This window comes from Ambystoma mexicanum, chromosome 13 (genome assembly GCF_040938575.1).
Source record: "Ambystoma mexicanum isolate Mex_15411 chromosome 13, UKY_AmexF1_1, whole genome shotgun sequence".
Classification (NCBI taxonomy): domain Eukaryota; kingdom Metazoa; phylum Chordata; class Amphibia; order Caudata; family Ambystomatidae; genus Ambystoma; species Ambystoma mexicanum.
The window spans coordinates 76,137,005-76,157,033 of NC_090938.1; the positions used below are offsets into that span (position 1 = coordinate 76,137,005).

Sequence of the window (20,029 nt, forward strand, 5' to 3'; positions counted from 1 at the left end):
ACCAACTGGTTCAGACAAGGAATCTGAGTTTGGTAGCATGAGCGATTTCAGGAGATCCTGGGCCAAACCAGGACTTTCAGGAGAGGCTCAGGAGTTCATCAGAGAATCCTGGGCTCCCAGAACCAAAAAGGCACACAGAGGCGCATGGCATAAACAGAACAATTGGTGCATGGAGAGGGAAGTACATCCCTCTAGAACGGTGAAGTGCATGTGGTGAACTTTCTAGCTAACCAGGCGGCCCACGGTAAAGCATACCGGACCATTAACACATATCGCTCGGTTATTTCAGCGGGTCACAAATATGTCAAAGGTGGACCCATAGGCAAGCATCCACTGATATGTAGGTTATTAAAAGGGATAAGGTGTATGAGGCCATCAGCCCCGAAGTATTCTCATCTTTGGGACGTGAGCGTAGTGCTGAGAATGTTTGAGACATGGCCGAATAACGAGGAGCTATGCAGGATGGCCCTCTGGGCAAAACTTGCTATCTTACTCTGCGTAATTTTGTGCAAGAGGGTCTCAGGTGTCAAAGCTTTCGAGGTGGACAGGAAGTCCTTTTCACCTACTGGCGTGACGTTTCATATAGCGAGGAGAACTAATACAGGGATTAGGACAGTAGATTTTTCAGCTTTCCTGGACAGACCTAGATTATGACCGGTCAGATGTCTGAAAGTTTAGGACAGGACTGCAGCGCAATTTAGGGCCGCAGGGGAGCCGCAGCTATTAATAACGTTGAACAGCCTTTTAAGACAGTAACATCAGCCACCCTGACAAGATGGGTAAAATGGTGCAGGAGCCAAGCAGGCATTGATATAGGTCATTTTGGGGCACATTCAGTTAGGGGTGCCATGACACCCACAGCATTCAAGATGGGGGCACGCCTAGAGGAAATTTTTAAGGCGGCAGATTAGTCGAACGAGTTGACTTTTAAGAATGTTTATTTTTTCGACCAATCGACACGGTGTCTACCTTGGTGGTGAGTAAGCTTTAAACAAGCATAATCCGAGCTTCCGCGTCTTGACATACAATACATTTTTCAATACATTCATAAAAGAAAGTCATGATTCTATTAAAGACACAGACATAGCTCTCAACTCACCCGCTTTTGGCGGGTGTCACACGCCTTGCAAAGGGCTGACTCACCCGCCAATCCTCTTGCACTCCCATTCATTCCAATGGGCGTCTCACCCGCCAAAAACAAAATCGGGTGATTTCACCCGCCTTTGCGAGGCAAATGGTTGAGAGCTATGCACAGATGATTGATTATGTAAAAATGTATTTCAGATCTGATATGTTTTCTGTTTGCGATAACGCACCCAGTTCAGAGTGGTTGTTCAATGGTGTTGTCTATGTCGTGACAGGTACAGAGCCAAAGGCATCGGGAACATGAAGAATAGGCGAATGTGCAGTGGGGGGGTTGAAGCTTATAACGGCTGGGGCGCAAGTTTCGGTTTTCGATTAGCTAAAGGAAGAAGGAAGGAGGACAGAGGTTGTTATGTGAGACCATGAGAACTGATTGGCCAGTTTGGGATCAGGTGGAAATTTAAACCAATTATTTGTGAACTTCAAAAACACTTGTTTTCATGGAAGTTGTAGTTCTTTAACAGTTTATTTTGAAGGTTATGTTGTTAATTGGTTTTTGGCTGCTCAAGAAGTAAAGAGTTGAGATGAGTATAATCCTTCACCTCTGTGTCTTTAATAGAATCATGACTTTCTATTACAAATGTATTGAAAATCTGCATTTCCCACTAAAAATCAAGGGCTTCAAGCTTCAGAAGGCAAACAGAAAAAGTACTGTTCCTCTAAATGAAATGTGTCATAGTATGGCATACATCAAACCTCCAGATTTAGGTGGGAAACTCCTGATTTGTCAATAAAAAATAGTGTTATTGTTTACTCTCTCCCACCTAATAAAATGTTAACCCCAATGCAATCCTATGGGAACATTACATTCTCCTGATTTTTATTGAGAAATATCCCTCTCATGGGCTCCAGAACGTTGGCATGTCTAAGTCAAGTGTGAAAAAGTGGGTGAGGGTATTTTCATACATGCCAACCCTCCCGATTTAGGAGAGAGACTACTGATTTTTTGATAAAAAATATTGCTATTTTTTTTACTTACTCCCGCCTAAAATAATTAAATCCCCAAAGCAATTCTATGGTGAAATTTCTGTCTCCCGCTTTCTGTTTCAAAACCTCCCTCCCAGGTGGTCGAGAATGTTGGCATGTATGTATTTTGTATTGTATTCAGTGATTTTTTGACATCCGTTGCTGGTAATATTTTTTCAAATTAGATTTTAGCAAAAGGGAGAACAAATGGTGGAGCCTTAAACATCTTTTAGTCACTAACTGAGAGTAATATATGGTGGCTGCACGACCAGGGCTAGTCAATAACTTCTCGTACGTCAGAGAAATATTGTTTAATGACCTGCTCGGTGTCCCTGAGCACAGTTTAAATAAAGCATTGTGCCCGGTGCGGCATCGGTTCTCGCGAGATCTGTCACTTTCGACACCTCCAAGATGGCCGAGCCCTGGAACAAGGCTGCGCACCGCTTGGGCGCCCGGCAACGCACCGGGGACGTGCTGGTCTCGGGGGAGAAGATAGACTTCAGTTCGTTGCTGCTTTCGCAGACAGTGCTGCAAGGTCTAACGGCGGCGGGGTTTGAACGGCCTTCCCCCATCCAGCTCAAAGCCATCCCGTTGGGAAGATGCGGCCTGGGTGAGTTTCCATTCTTTCTCGTTTAAAGGAGACAGTATAACTATTTTGCCCCCCAATCCAAGATGTGGTCCTTTCTGCCCAAGTGAACGTGTGCACCAAATGTCCAGGTCGCGTTACCTTTCCAAAATGGCCACCTTGTTAAACAGTTTACGGGCAAAGAGGGGAAAAAAAAGAACACTCGCTTAGGAAATATCCGCGCCATCTTGGAATGATAGACTTTTCTGTATGTTTAAAGGCGAACATACATGAAACTAAATATTTTGTGATCAAAAGTTCTTCAAGCTATATACTTTTTGTCATGTTTCAAGGCAGGTGAAATCCTAGTTGTCGTGACGTTCAAAATGTGCTGCATTTGTTTTAAGCAGTAAATAACAAACCAACACAGTGAGTCAGGATTTTCTTGCCATGATCAAGACGCTCATCCAACCCACTTTTATACACTGCATGTTGGACTTGTAATTTAATCACTTCCCATTTAAAATAAACAGAACTACAAGTCCCAGAATTCCATGGGAAACGGGACTGGAAGACTGTCTCCTGCATGGTGGGGTAAACTTGAGAGATTTGGCCACCATAATTGCTTCCATGTCCCTCTCCCTTCAAACCCAGTCTCCTACTTTGAGACGCCAACGGCCAGCCTTAATGACTCGAGCCATTTTCTAATATATATATTTTTTTAATAGAAATAATGGGCCGCTAGTCAGCTAAGTTTAAATGGGTCCACTCCTCCCACTTGGGGTTTAACCCCTAACTTCTTGCATGGTCCATTAGTTAAAATGTTCCTGTCCGCTGGCTAGGGAGCATCAACCTCTCACTGCCTGTGTTTTAGCAGCAGAGTTTGGTGACCCATGTAAATACTCTGCACGTGACCGAGGAGATGGCAAACAATTGGGGGCTCTCAGCTGTTGTGGTGCTCTGCTCTCAATGCCATGTGTTCAGTGGCTGCTCGGTGCAGTGCATGGGTACATCAATGGACATCAGGCATTTTTGAAATGTATTTATTTGTGCATTTGTATACATCGAGTAAATCGTGTTTCAAAGCGCCTACAGGGCATCAAGGATGGAACATGGGAGTGAAAGGCAAATATAACGATGAAAGAGAGAGGTGGTCCTATTGGGTCTTGTAAGCTTTCAGAACATGGCAGTGCAGGGGAAAGAAGAGGATTTGGGGGGGCGAGGGTTAAGTGCTAGGTGTGAAATGGATGAGCAAGCAGATGTTGCGTGATTGGCAGAGATCATTTGGTAAGAGTGGTCAACTGCCAGTAAGTAAGTGCAGGCCTGGGATAGCACCGGCCACTGGGAGTTGGAGGAGGTTGAAGGCGATTGGGGGTGGGAGGCAGGACCCAGGCGGGCACATAAGGGGCCTGGTTACCAATCTCAGTGACTGGGGTTTAGCAAAGGAGGGAGGGGGGAAGGAGGAGGTGAAAAGGAAAGTCTTGAGTAGCCTACAGAATTTGAGGAGATTTGGCTCAAGAGGAAGTGGGGGCGCTGTTCCAAAGGAGGGAGCAGCCGAGGATATAGATCGGCCACCAGTTCGCTGTTTGGAGACTCGCTTGACATGCAGAGAGTTGGTGCCGGAGGAATGTAAAGATCTGGAGGGATAGTATTTTGTGAGAGCCAGTTGTAGATGGCATGGTCCCCGACCCCAGGTGGCTTTATTGATCATGCAGAGGGATTTGAATTTGATCCTTGCAGCACCCAGGAGCCAGTGGCAAGTTTTTAGTGCTGGAGAGATGCAGTCCCTGGGCTTGAGGCCAAGTATAAGTCTTGCATCCCTTTTCTGGGTTAGCTGGATGGGATGTAGAGAGGAAGAGGGTAGATTAAGGAAGAGGCTATTGCAGTAGTGAAGCCTAGAGGGTACCAGAGCTCTGGAGACATTGAGCTTCTGGGGGAAAGTGAGGAAAGGAAGGATTCCTTTGAGGAGCTGGAGTTGAAAGTTGGCCTTCTTAGCAAGGTCCTAGATGTGAGGGAGGAAGGAGAGAGAGAGGAGTCGAAGGTAAGTTCAAGGTTTTTGGCTTCAGATGAAGAAGGGGTAGCCATAGAGGGTGGCTATAGGGAGGGGAAGAATGAGGGAGCAGGAGTCCCAATGGGCAGGATCTCAGTCTTGCTGGCATTGAGGCAGAGTTAATTGGAGTCACACCAGGACTAGATGGCAGGTGGGCAGTCAGCGCTCGGGGAGGAAGTAAGGAGAGGATCAGAGAGAAGTTTGAAGAAGAGTTGTCTTATCAACAAAACACTGGAAGTAGGGGGAGAAGGTGGAAATTGGGTGTGCAAGCAGATCAAGATGGATGTTCAAGAGCCAGGGAGAAAAGTTGGAGTCCTGGGCGGCGCCAGAGGTGGAGATAGAGGTGAGAGAGGAGAAAGAGCCCAGGATAATTTGGGAAGGACAGCCATTGAGGAAGGAGGTCATCCAGTCAAGTGCCCGCTCCGAGATACCTAAGGTATTGTGTAGCCGTTTTTATGAGGGTGGAGTGGTTGACCGTGTCAAATGCACCAGAGAGATCAAGTAGAGTGAGAACGGCAGGAGAGTTAGTCAAGAGATGCAAGCAGTTCTACACAGGTTTTCAGAAGAGCGGTTTCCGTGCCTCTGGATGCTCAGAATCCAGATTGATGGTCGTGTAGGCAACCAACAAGTTAAGTATGCCGAGTCAGTTAGAGGAAGGCCAGCTTCTGCAGGAGTTTCCCAAGGAAGGGGTGATAGAGATGTGGCTGTAGTTAGCCGGACAAGACTGGTCTGCAGAAGGTTTTTTTCAGGAGGGGCGCACAAGAGAGTGCTTGAGGGAAGAGGGGAAGACCCAGTGGCAAAAGAATGATTGCCGAAATCAGCAAGTGCAGGGGCAAGAGAGCTAATGTTGTCCTTAATAGTTTTGGAAGAACAGGGGAAGACCTGTTTAGAGGAGACCTTCATAGAGCGAATAACTCCTATTGAACTCATCAGATGTGATGTGAGAGGAGGAGTAGAGAAAGCCAGCTTGGGGCATGGGGTGCCATATGTGGCAGGGGGATGGGTGAAAGAGTGGGGAAAGGGAATACTGAGGGGTTGGCTAGTTCCTTGCAGGGAGAGTGAGGGGCAGAGTCACAGAAGATATTAGATGCTGTGATTGAGGAGTCGATGTGGATGTTGAAGTCACCCAGTAGAGGTAGATGTGCAGAGGGAGGAGAAATTAGCCCATTCGGAGAGGAACAGGGTGATTGAGCCAGGTGGCCTGTAGATGGTGGCAATGGTCATGGAGGAAGTAGGAGAGATGACCAGCTTGCAAACCAGGCTCTCGGAGGAAGAGTAAGGCAGGGTGGTTATGAGGGAAGAAGGGACCCACTCAGTGACGATCAGGGCCACCAGCACAGTTAGGGCGAGGCTTGGAGATTATTTCATAGCCATCATGGAGTAGGGAGTCAAAAGCAGTGACTGAGCTGGCAGTGAACCGTGTTTCAGTAAGGGCCAGGATATCTAGGTCAAGGTCTTTGAGGAGGCAGATGTTGGCACAGTGTTTGGTAGCAGAGCGGGCATTAATCGTGGCTAGATGCAGGCGACCACTGTCTTTTATTTATTTATTTATTTATTTATTTATTTTTTTAAATATTTGTTTTAAGGTTTTCCGAGGATGGGTACAGGGGCATGGTACACCAGTCGGAGGAGGGGGGCAGAGAGAGAGGAAGAAGTAGTAGGAGGGGTCAAAGAGGAGGTTGTGTTGAGGACCGTGAGCCATGATGGTGCCACCATTAATGGGTGAAGAGGGCTGCAGATGAGTCCATAGGTCTGGAGTAGCGAGTGCAGATGAGTCCATAGGTCTGGAGTGGGGAGAGAAAAGAGGATATCGGTGAAAATCTGTCTGTAAGTTGGGCTGACATAGGTGTCTGCGATTGCTAGGCCAGCGTTAGTGGGCAGGATGTCCTTTTTTGTTTAGTCTTTTTTAAAATTTGTTTGTTTTGTTTATTTTAAAGCTTTTTTTCTTCCAGACTTCGTGAGAGAGGGAGGATAGGTGATAGTATAGCAGCTAGAGTAGATGGGGGAGGTAGTAGAGGGGGCAGAGGATAGGAGGAAGGATAGAGGGAATGCACAGCCCAGCACAGGCAAAGTCACCAAGCGGCCTATTAGCCAAGATAAGCAAGAAAACGGGTGCAATGGAAACACTTTAGTACCAGAAATGGGGTGGAGAGTTGTAGAAAACACACCAGGATTTGAATATCCAAGGAGCACATGTGCTGCAAAATGGGATGGGACAGAGATGTTAAAAGCACACCAGGATTCAAGTTTCGAGAGAGCACGGACCTGCGAAGAAAAGAGGGATTAAGTAAGGCAAGGAGGATAGATAGCCATAGATACACCTTGGTTCAACAGCTGTATAGTTTAATCAAAAGGTGATAATGTCCAGCCATGACTTACTGAGGAGAGAGCAAAGTTCCAGAGGCGCATGTTTGTGAGGTAAGAAGCTGCATGCCTGGTGGGTGTGCCATGGGGTGTTGTGGAGATGGAGGAGGGGCTGTCCGATCCCTCTGCACAGACATGGGCCTTAGGAGTTGGTCTTTAGAAGGGGGGCCGAAGTCCACCTGCCGGCTCTCAGATTTGCTGATAAGTGCGGATCACAAGCCAATCACAGCAGCTTCAGGCTGCAACAAAGCACGACTCACTGCTTTTGTTTAGGGCTGCAATTTTTGAATAGTGACAGCAATCACAAAGTATGGCCAAGGTGATCGCAAACAATAAATACTCATGCGCTCATGTAATTTTCGGACCAGCCGCAATTAAATCATGATGTTGCAAGCGCGTAATGTGGTGAATAGTAGTGCCACGGTAACAGTCTACCTGATGTTATAATAATGTCTGCAGGTCCCAAAAGCTCACAGAGCCTTGTGGTGCTGGGGGAGGCTGTCAGTAAGCCAGCAAAAGTAGAGCATCCAGCCTCTATTGCCGTTGATGGCATGTGAGGGGGAGTACTACACATCCGGCAGGAGTTTCCTTTTGATGCTGTAAGCCAAGGTTGATGTGAGGAGTCAAATGGCTTGGTAGCTCTGTGTGGTAATTGAGGCAGAGGCTGTGACTATGGCAGTACAGTAAGTCTTGGATCTGGGTGAGAGGAAGTAGGTAAAATCTGGATTGTTTGTGTCCTACCAGCAGCTGCTTCTATGCTGTGAGCTGACAGCCATGGTCTGTGTTCAGAATTTGTGTTTAGAAGCTTAGGTCTTAAAACTCAGCCAGATTGTGTGAGCTCTGGCAACATTTCTGGTGGGGTAGCTTGATGGCTCGGTTAGGGCGTGTGGCTACTACATCTCGCTTGGATATGAATTCTATCGTTTTCTACACAGGATTAGAGTTATTGCTCCCAGGAATTGAGTTTTGAGTTGACTGTAGGCGGCAGGGGGTTGCTTTTTTGTAGATCAACCTTATGTGATGTGGACTTCTTGTTTTAAACATCTTCCAGTTGTTTTTTTTATTTTTTACGATGAGGCCTCTATATTTTATGGAGCACTAGCTGGCTTTTACATAATTTCTTTCCCTTAGGGGATATTGTTGCTGTGGCACTGGCGTTCTGCTGCTGCTCTTTATCACATTGAAGTGAGATTGTATTAGAGAACCACAGAATGCATGTGAGATTGAGCTGATCTGGTAAGAAGAGGGCAAGTTAACAAAGGCTGATTTCCTCTTTCTTTACTGCTAATGAAAAGGCGGATGGGAAAGGCTCGCAATAGGCGGCCAGCAGTCTTTGAAAGAAGGTTGCAGGAGATTGTGAAACTGGCCTGGAGATGCTCTGAGGCACACAAAAAAGGTAGACAGTCTTTGCTGGCTTCCTCTTCGGCTGGGTGCTCCTCTACCCGTTCTCCTAGTTCCTCAGATGATAGCTACTAGGTGAGTGGTTGGGGCGGGGAGCAGACACATCTTGTCAAAGGGGTTCTGGTGCAGAGGTGGCCAAGGGTATAGTTATAAGCAAAGAAGGCTTGCTCAGATTACTTAAGTTTTGATCAGGTCTTCTTAAGAAGGTCTGAAGTTCTGATGGTTGGCTGAGGTCACACAGACGAAGATGCATTTTCTTTTCTACTGAGAATGAGAGCATTGTTCATCCAATCCTTGGGGCAATTGGGTGGTAGAGCTGGGATACAAGAAAGTTCCAGGCCCACCCTGTCCCTCACCATCGGGGGTTGATTGTAAATCTCTGGGAAAATAGCAAGATCATGTGGTTGGCTGCTTGAGGCATTCAGGACTTACTGGACAAGAGGACAATGGGAGTGTGCCCAGGGACAGTATGGGGAAGTATTTCAACTTCATTACCTTACGGTTAGGGATTTTTTTCTAATGTCCATATATTTAGGACTATATACAACTCTCTACTTGGCAGTACAGAACTCCAATTTTTAGTGTAGGCCTGCACCACTCAATGTAAGAACTATGGCAGGGCAGCTAGGCTTATCCTATGATGGAGAGAAGGCTGTAGGAAGGCAAAAAGAATTTGTAGCATACATATGGTCCAAAGAAATACTTGTACACTCGGGCAAAGAGAATTCCTCAGAAAGGTAAGTAGTGTTGGGAAGGAGAGGGTCTTCCCACCCCCCTAGGCGATACCGAATGAGAAATAAACGCTAAAAGAGCACATGCAGGTGGGAACGGGGGCGCTACACATACAAGAGGTTGTGCGATGACCAATCTGTGTGCAGTACAAGTTATATGGTACATGCGGGTGTGAACGGCATCTTCGCGAGCGGCAGCCATTTAGGTTTCAGGCCCAATCGCGACGCACAAAATGTGGTGCATTAGTATTGGGTGCCTTGCATGAGTGCGAACACCACCCCACCCCGTCCAAGTCGGTCCATGAAATCCTCCATTGTTCTAAGAAAGTTGCGGCCTGGAAAGAATGCACCCTGCAAGGTCCTGAGAAGCAAGCAGTGGTCCTCTTGGCAGTACCAGCTCACAGGACACATAGCAAGGCCCTCCTACCCCAACTAGCCCCACACAAAAAATACAGTTTTGCCATGCTTTCATCCAATGACCCCTGCATGCCATGGCACCATCCAAGCCCAGACCACCGACCATAAAACGTTAACACCCTGTAAAGATCAGAAGGCAAGGTTCTTGCGCCTTCACAAATGTGTCACGTGATGGGTGCAGCGAAGTGCATGGTAGCATCAAAATGACCCCCTAAAAAGGCAGAGGGCCTTGAGAGTTGCTGATCTGTCTGGGAGCAGTGAAGTGTGCGAGTTAGTGTGACCTCTGTTCCCCCCCCCCCTCCCCCCAGCACACCAAGTGCTTGATAAAACAACATTGTGTTAGTAGCCAATTTATTGTTGGGCCAAATTCACCTCAGATGATGAGCCCAGCAGCGCTCACGTGGACGGAGATGGGCAGATGAACCAATGGCCTGGCATCCCATATGGAGCAGGCCCTACATGTGTAGAGCTTATTCAGTTAGGATTGTAGAATTGTGCTATATATAATTACGTTATCAGTGACGTTGTTTGTGCTTATAATGTGCTGCACGTGCCTACGAAGCTCGGAACGTTTCGGCGGCAGTAGAGTTCTTTGCTGATGCACTTCATGCAGAAATAAATACAATAGAAAACCAACACAATACTTCTGGTAAGCAAACCACAGTGTAAAAGATTTATGGAATGGCAGTACTTGTGCTTCACCAGTCCTTCCCATCTAGTTAAGCGATTGTCTGAGTCGTAGGGGGACACTGGGCATCAGTGGCCTGTTGTCAGCAGAACAGGCTGTAGAAAAGTAAGATTTCCAGAGGCTTCTTCTATAACAAGTATGTACTACGCTTTTTGTAGGTAGAAGGGTTCAGTCACTTGTAGAAGGCTCCCTGAATGCACACAGCATTGGGCCTAGGTGAACATGTATGGGCGAACACCCGAATACACAAATTACCACCTCAGCAACACAGGAGTGGCAGAGTCTCTGGGTAAGTAATACCTCAATTCTCACGGTACCTCAACAGTGAAGATGATGCAGGCGGATGCCCTTATGATGCAGCAGCTACAGGACCTAGGCCTGGTCTTCTCGCGGAAGAAAGGTATAGTCGAATGGAAAGGCTCCAGCAAAGGATTCTTCATGGCTTTTCGAGACTGTGATTTCTGGTCCCCTTTTCGAGATACCCGAACAGATACTGCCCTGTCGATTCGCCTCGCTTTCTCGGACCGGCAGTCTGGTGAGGTGACTTGAAGGAGTGGAATCATGCCTCTGGAGGTCCGGAAGGAGTCCCCCCAACGTTTCAGGATGATTCAATCTTTGGAAGATGATGCACAGCACAGTGGTCTCAGGTTCCAGGGTACTGGCTCTCTGCAGCCCAGGAAGGTTGCAGGTTGTTTCAAGGCTGTCTGCCCACCAGCCCAAAGGAAGGGCTTTCCTCTTCAGAGCTCCGCTGTTGTATGGAAGAAAGGGTCAGCACAGCAGCGGTCACTCAGCAGGCATCTCTGGTCGCAGATGTATTATCTTCTTCCTCTTCGGTTTTAGTTCCAGTGGTTGAATCTCTCTGTGCACCAGCAATCCAACCTCTCATACAGGATCACAGCCAATAGTGTTCATGCCATATTCAAACTTTGGAGGACAGCCTGCCTCCCATTTGGAACTGGTTCCAGGCAGGCATGCCAGAAGACAAAGGCCAGCGCCGTGTCTGGATCCTCACCTCACTTTCTGTCTTCACAGTAACTTGGGAGCTTTTAGAAGACTTCACAAAGAATTCCTGCTGAAGACCAGTCACACCAGGACCTCCCACGCCCAGCACAGCAGAAGAATGGCCAAGAAAGGACAAGCAACCAAGAAATGGTGAAAAAACAATAGTCCCCATTTTGGGTCAATGGTGACGTTCCGTGGTTGTGAGCAGAGTACAAATTACACAAGTCGGTAAAACGCATCCGCTGCCACCAGCTATTCAGGTATGTTCGTCACTGTAACAGAAATGTTACAGGAGCCGTGAGAAAGGGGGATACTGTGTAACCCCTCGGCACTCCACGTAAGGTGGTGTGTGCTGATTTTTCAATATATAATATAGAAAGGATAAAACATGTCCCACTCCCCATGGGACCCTGTTCTTGCAAGGAGAATACAAAACAATAAAATAGAGTCAAATGGGCTCCCCAGCAACACTGCTCAGAAGTGCAGAAGTGCTCTGTACTGCAAAAGAAAATTACAGGTGCCTAAAAAGTTGAGGAAAGCATGACTCAAAAAAAATAAGGTATGGAGGGATCCATAAATTACTCCCACAGCCAGAGTAGAAGAATGGGTGAGTGTGAGGGGGGGGAGGGGGAGGTGGGGTTCCCAGGTTACCCACTCACCCAAAAAATCCAGCAAAATGTGCAGTGGGTCTCGCAGGTGAAGGAGATTTGGCATAACATTGTAAAATCCACCCAGCAATCACTTTTCTAGTCGTCCAGTGGCGAGTGCTAATTTTCAACTGTGATCTGTGACACAAACTGCGATTTTAGCAATGTTATAAAGGAGCTTAAGAGCACACAAAGAAGATAACTATAGAATAATGGGCCACAGGTATATACGTTGGACTTGCTGGACTAGGTACCAGCTTCCATTCCACAGAGGCAGCTTTGGCTAACTGCGAGATTTCTGATACCCGGAAGCTGCTTTTAGCCCCTGCTCTTCGAATCTGGCTACGGTTGGTTATGTTATGCTACCAAAAATCCAAGCGGACAATTTTGAGCAAAGTAACGGATTATTAAAGGAATGGTTCGGTCAAAATTTTTTATTGTCCCTATGGGTCGGCCATGTGTTTTTTAAGCCTAAGTCGCTCGAAAAGTTCCTATAGACCGTACCCAGGTTTTCGTCCATTAAACGCACGCGAAAACAGGCACCAGGGCGCTGCCATTTTGTGATAATCCTATCACTTGCCCCATCGCCCTGGCTGACCTGCTTTTGCGGCACTAAATCATATCCCCCGCCCCTGAGCCTGACATTATCAAAACATTCATATTCCCCGCCTCTCTCCGTGACGTTACTGTGCTGCGTAGGCAAACGCGCCCAGTCGTCTTCTACGCGACTTCACACAGAACCCGGAAACCAACACAGATCAACTCACAACACAGCGCGCCACAATTCGGAATATGAAACTGTACTTTAAAATCAAACAGCAACACGGTACATTTATTTGACATTAAATGTTTAGAGAATATTCAGCAATTGGCATATTAAATCAGAATGGAATTTTTTTTCTTTTCTCTCGATCCGCAATCGTGAGTCACGCGCTGTTCCTTTATGGTACACAGGGTGTTGGTTTTCGTTAAAAGAAGCACTTTGGACGCACGGTGAACCGCAAGGCTGTTCCATCAACTAGGCACTAGGCCACCGTAAAGGTCAATATGTTGCTTCTAGCCGCTAGTACTGCGTAAGGGCATATGGGCCCTTGGCGATCGTCCCATAAAATAGTCAATGTAGTGCAGTTGTTTACAAGAAGCTGCAGCTGGCGATTTAAGAAGCCATCGGCCGGGGTCTGGAATAGGTGGCAGTCGCAGTACGGTAGGATGTACCTGTTTAGAAAACATAATGAAATTAGTCTCACCCGCCGATCTTTATTACTATTATTCATTTTATTTATTACGGGCGAGCTGAAACTATTTGCTTGCGAGGATAGTGCAATGGAGTATGTTCGGCTCTAAAAGCAATGCGAAAACTAACAAAATAAATCGAGGGAAACGCACAAACCTTACCTTTTGAACCACTGAGAAACAACTGTTTGTCTACCTGCGTGTCGAATGGGCACATGCATGCCCAGGTGCCCGGTAGAAGGACGATCCCACACATGTTGTACTTGCTCTTCATTCATTCATTCCAGTATAAACGCGTCTAAAGAGCTACTTGCATTATATTTGCCATTTCCATTGTATCTCTGCATAATGCAGTCCGTAAATCCCACTGTGTGTTCGTGCCAACGATTTTTCATATACTGAACTAACATGAAACTCAGTCTAGTTTCAGAATTTTCAGCCTTATCGACTCTTACGTTATTGCCCCCCTCCTTCAAATGAAGTCCTTTCGGCATGGTCCCTGTCTCTCAAGGTCAAAAAACAATAGAACCTTATACTGCCAGTGCGATTCGCGGGCCTCTTCAGCCCGCGAGCAAAAAATCAAAGCCGCTGACCTTCACTCTGCATGAGCGTACATTCTTTCTTTGCAACATCCTGTGTAAAGCCATCTGTGAGAACTTGAATTTTCGACTCCATCTTTGTACTAGGCCTCAATGTGCAAATGCGAACTGGCTTCTCTCCCATCTGCAACGCCTCGCTTGGCGCGTTCTAAGGCCCCCAATTTTGTCCTCGTTGTCCGCGAGCTTTGCAGCCCTAGAGAACCATAACTATGGAGACATTGACTTTTTGGGGGAAGGTCGGGGAAAGTATAAAGTACCCGAGGAGTTGAGTTGAAAGTGAGATTTATTGTCTGTTTTATTATTTGCAATACGCAAGCCTCCCCTCGGTTAACAGTGCGCAGCATTTACATGAGACTGCGAAACTTAGTTACAGCAACAAAAATATATACATACACATATTCACAAGGTCAGCGATATGAGGTGAATAGAGAGAGAAGTCAAAGATGACATCCATGTTTTTCGCCACCCAGGATGGTGAATGGAGGGTTTAGGGTTAGCATACTTTGTATGCACACTATACAATAACATTATTTTCAAAAAGACAATCAGATTACAATGATTTATTTGAACTGGGATTTGAACTTATCAACGAGCTCTGCTTTTGGTGGACATGGGACAGTGGCAATGTTTGGTGGCAATGCATCAGTGCTCTGCACAAACGCTCAAAATTCCAAATCTGTGCTTCTCTAGTACACTAACAACAAGGCCTTTAACAAAGTCGAACTCCATTTCCTCATATACTGGTTTCACCACCCATTTCTTACTTCTTTTTCCAAAGGTCGTAATGTAACGAGGCATCCCTACATTTCCCGTAGTCCTAGACTGTTCAAGGCCCACATTCTCGTTATGGACCAAGACCGCTAGGAGAGTCCTATGTTTCATGCCCTGTATGCCGAAATGCAATCGCTTTGGCCTGTACTTTAGGCACATATTGTGGAACACCTCCAATTCTCCAATGGCGTTGTGTGTAGGTGAAGATGCAATCAACCACTTCTTCTTCCGTGCCTCCGCTGTGGACAAAGGGCCATGTTCACATTGGTGGAAATGTTGGTTTTCTGTCCAGCGGTGAACGTTGGTACAGTGGTGCATCAGTGACCGCCATTTTTCAAGTAAGATTTCCACTGGCACGTCACAAGTTTTGGAGCTCCACCAAGGATGGTTGCTGATAGACTGGGACCACTGTGAAATACTTTCAAAACCTTTTTTTCCCCCTGCAGCCGAGATTTTCTTATTGATTGATTTAGCAAGATGCCATACGTCAAATTGATGTTTAATATGTGGGAACTGCTCTCTCATTGTCTTGGCAATTGAAACGTGTCTGTCCATGGCTAGGAGGTCGATGTGCATTCTCCTTGATTGTAGATATTGCAATGATTTTATAAATCCTAGTTTCTCCATGGCCACTGAGGATTTACATTGGGACACCTGCACGACCACCAAACTCACAATTTTCTTACTATCCATGTCCCGAAAGTGGTAGGTGCAGTACTTGGCAGAAAATCCAGGGCTGTCGCACTGTCCATCGCCGGCTAGCCTGAATCGTTTCCCTTCGAATGTACTTGCTAGAGACAATTGTTCAATTTTCCAAGCATCACTAATGGCCGGAAACAGACAATTATGTTGGTATTTGTAGTACTGCGTTTTAGAAATGAAATGGAGTCCCACAAACTAAAAGAAAGACTCTAACTTACTGGACCCACTAAAAAGTGAGGCAGCTGCACACAGTAGATTGACTGACTGCTGGCAGCTTCCCCAGCATCGGTTGTGCAGACCATGAGAACGCATGATTTAATCTACAGGCGGCATGTATTTTGATGTTACTGCCTTGTTTTTGACGAGTCGCATGAATCAATGGCTCCCCACATACTTCCCCTCCAACTGAATGCCCACATTTCAGCATACTTATAATATCCATCAAACAACTGTAGAATACTATGCATTTGCCTAATGAAAGTTGTTTCGGACTGTGCCGTTGAGGACATATCAACAAATTTGAAAGAAATATCGCTGATATTCAGTTCTGATGCGTCGTTGGGTGCTGCTGCTGGTTCATTCTCTGTCATTTCAACATCTGTTACTTCAGCATTGATGGGAGAACACAACAATGTCGACAGCTTTTTGGGTGGCATTTTTTTGGTGGGTGTAGCTTGTGTGAATTGGTCTGAGACTACTTCAGAGCTATCTTCAATACATTCAGTATCATCTTCTTTTGGTGGTGCGGTCGAACTGTAGTAATGGTCCAATAAAACTTTACTGGATTCTCCGGACACATTCAATTCATGTTCTGGCCATTGGACATGAGCATCTCGAGTCTCAACACGCCACGTCTGAATTAATAGTTCCTCCATAGTGTAAATGGTCTGGCAAGAAACATCTCTCATTTGCTTCACTGTCTGTGTATGTATAGTTCGTACACCCACGGGTAACTAGAGGACAGATTGGAAAAGGGATGCTCATTTTAAACACAATATAAAGTATAGTACAATTGACAGGAAAAAACATAATATAGCCCCTAGCACAAAACCATTCCTAAAATTATGAACTGGTTGTAACTAACCTTATTTTTGTTTCTTTTCTTTGCAACTTTCTTGACTCTAATTTCAACATCTGCATGCTGTTTCTCCGATTCGTTTCCGCATGTCTTCCCTTCCTCTTGCGCTGCAACAACTATATTTTCTGGATCTGCATAGACAGCACGGAATGATGCTCCATCGACTCCCTGAAACATAGTACTTTCATTACTATGTATCACAATATTGAAAACATAAAACACCTGTGAGGACGAACACACAGATACATCTCAATAGCTAAACACGATTTAAACATTGTGTAGAACAATCAAACGACAGGTATTTGAGCTCTGATGATCTAGTTCGATGGAACTGTCATTATCCATACCGTTGTCTCCGCATGGACTGCCATGAATGGTTGTATTGGAGCGGAGGCATCAGCAACTCCCTGAAACACAGTACTTGCGTTAGTATGGTTTTCAATATTGGAAACATAACACACACTTGGGGTCGACGGCACAGGTACATATAAACAGATGACCACAAATGATGCATTGTCTAAAAGAATCAAGGAATATCTAAATATGATCAGATTTCATCGACTTATTTCTCCGATTTCTTTACATCTGCATCACCTAAAAGGGATGTTGTAATTGTAGAGGAAGCTCCGTCGTCTCCCTGAAACACAGTACTTGCGTTAAGTTAATAGGGAAGAAAGTATAGCAAATGGAATCACGTTATATGATGACGCTCGATGGAGCTGTCAGTATCCATACCTTGTGCTGCCGAAGAATATGTAGGGATGTTGTAAATGCCGTGCGCACTTCCGAAAGCTGTTGCGCCGATTCGTATACGCAAGGTCCCGCTTCCACTTCCCCTGGAATTACTTGAATGTCAGGCTCCGCATCAAGTGCAGGGGTTGACGCTCCATCAACTGCCTGAAACATAGTACTTGCATTAGTAAGGATTACAATATTGAACACAACACACACTTTGGGTCGACCGCACAGATACATATCAATGGCTAACCACGAATGAAACATTGTGTAGAACAATCAAACGACAAGTATTCCAGCTCTGATGATCTAGATCGATGGAGCTGTCCGTATCCATACCTCGTGCTGCTGAAGAACATCTAGGGATGTTGGCAATGTGGTGGACGCTTCAGCATCTCCTTGAAAGATAGTACTTGCATTACTATGGATAACACTAATTATAACTGAAAACAAACACCAGTGGACGATAACTAAGGTGTATACCAATTGTAAAGCATTAACCAAACATTTGGTAAAATAATTACACGATACAATAAAAATATTACTTGACATGCGTCTGTAGCGGAATAGCCAAGTAAGATTACCTGATACGCGCTAGAAGTGGTTGATAAATTCTAGCACGTCACGGATGTAGAATGTTCTTGCTTCAGATTCAAGGGATAGTCAAGCAGTTGTAAAGGTAATTTATTGATTGATAATGAAATGTAATATTAAAAAATTGCTACATAAGGAGACAGAATACTTGAGAGTAATGCTATTGAAAATGCGCAATATAGCACAGTTCCCTGTGCCCATATATAGATTTCTTTTGTGGGTTATGAAATCAAAAAAGAATATATTGATAAATGTCATTATTCAAAAAGCTATACACTCATATCAATGTCGAGTATTAAAAGGGACACAACACCTAAAATATCAATGAATCCATTCGGCTACCTACACACTACCGCAAGGCCTAAAGCTAAATCTGGACACTTGACTCAACAGTGGCGGAATGTGGACGAATAGAGTGGGAATAGCGTTCGCGAGAAATGTTCGTGTCGTTCGCCGTTTATTCTTCTTTGTTACACAAGATGTTGTGTACATGTTTGAGGAAAAGTGCCGGCTGCAGATGCGGTATCGATCACCCCTCTTGTCCTCTAAGACTTGTTGGACTCTACTTTCCAGCTCATCCAGTGGATATCCGCAATGTCTGACCCATTCTCTTATTCGATCAACAGTTTTCGGGAATACATGCATTGTAGTGCCTTCAGATTTAGCATGGGTCTTCGAAGGGCAACCGCTAATCGGAACAGGCAGGCATTGTTGAAAATTCTGAAAAGTAAATATCAACATTATTATACAATCTTGATGAATAAAAATGTGATACAAAAGTAAATGAGCCATACAATGTTCAATGCAAGGTTTGTTTTGGTCGCAGGAACTATACCAGTTCATCATGTGCGGCTTAGTATTTGCATACATTGCAGAAATTTATAAATGATGTGACTAAACTCTGAACATGTGACTCGTCCCTTGGATGTTCTGTCTTGCATGAGAAAGAAATATGCTTACATTATAGACTGGACCCCCGAAGGAGGCAATTCGATGACAATTGACACAGATCTATTGATAGCATAACAATGGAAACTCAAGTCAATATCAATGAGACCAATGAACATAGCACTATTGAGTACTCTACTCGCAAATAGATGGCAATTTAAAAATCAACGACATATGACTAGGATACATGGCCTTACCTTGACCAACAAACAGTTGGATTCAGCAAGCCGAGCAGTATGTTGCAGGAGAACAGGTAGATGGCCACAGGTAGCACACTGACGAGTTTGCTCGAAGTGGTCACAGAAGTTCACGGATAGCACTACGACGAGCAGATTAGCATAGATCTCAGTGGTTCTCAGGTAGCACGTTCAGGAGTTGACTTGCAAAGCACAAAGATGTTCTCAAGAGACATATCAAGTGGTTTATAAAGTATTACAAACAGGGGTGTGTTTGTGAATGAATGACGTGTGTATGTCGTGGTATTATGTGGATTGTAGGGGGGCAGGCTGCTTCAAGGGGGAGCCCTGCCTGGAGACACAGTCTGAGGAGGCCATGTGAGCGATGGGCCCTTGGCGTGGGATACCTTTGAAGTGTACATGCTGTTTGGCACCTTGGCCGTTCGCGCCCCTGATAGCCCCCCTTGGCAGCGCGCATCCACTGGACTTGTTGTAATGGGTTTTTGTTTTTGTTAAACTAACCACTTTTTTAATACTTTATATAGTTATACTTCGCCTTTGATAGGGGGGGGTGTGAATGGATGGATGGGCCGGTGGGCGTTCAGACAAGGCACAGGAAGACGGCTGAATGGAGACACACTTGATTCATTTAAAAACCGTTGTTAAAATATATGTGGTGTTTTATTTTGTTTCTTTTTTTTTTTGATGGCACAAGAATACAAAACTTTACACGTTGTACAGGTCAGGTTGCAGCACAGCGAGAGGAAAATCCCCCTGTACTGACCGCTGTCACTCGGGAAAGTTTCTCTTATGGCACGAACGGCACAGGCGGGTATTACTCTTCGAATGCGGTGTCCAAGCCTCCCGTGAAGCCACCATGTAAAGGAACAATAGGACACCAGCCGGTACCACCTGTGAAAAATGATACAAACTGTTTTTAAATGACCAAGATAAGTTGATTAAACGTTTGTTGTCAATGACAATTCTTGTAACTAATGGCATTCTGCTCTGACAAATGCTATCTAGACACTGCACACTATTGAACGACTTTCATGCGTTACAATGATCTGTAGATGTAATTTTGGATATAGGATACGACCATGAAATAGGAGTGGCATCACAAGCAGATTATACTTACTTGTTACTCGGATTACGAGGACGAACAGTTGCACGAAGTTCGTGCATTAGCACCATCCTTATCCTCAACACGGACCGTGTG

At 45.4% G+C, this 20,029-nt stretch overlaps 1 protein-coding gene across 2 annotated transcripts in view; it reads left to right on the plus strand.

Moving 5' to 3' along the window:
* The first annotated feature begins 2,486 nt into the window (after positions 1 to 2,486).
* Positions 2,487 to 20,029, plus strand: part of DDX20 (DEAD-box helicase 20) — a 440,715-nt gene continuing 423,172 nt past the window's right edge. The window contains exon 1 of one of the 2 annotated variants that reach the window (XM_069633316.1): positions 2,487 to 2,719. In XM_069633316.1, the coding sequence (XP_069489417.1) occupies positions 2,521 to 2,719 (199 nt within the window). In that variant the 5' untranslated portion in view covers positions 2,487 to 2,520. The remainder of the gene's footprint in view (positions 2,720 to 20,029) is intronic. The other variant, XM_069633317.1, reaches the window with a different exon arrangement.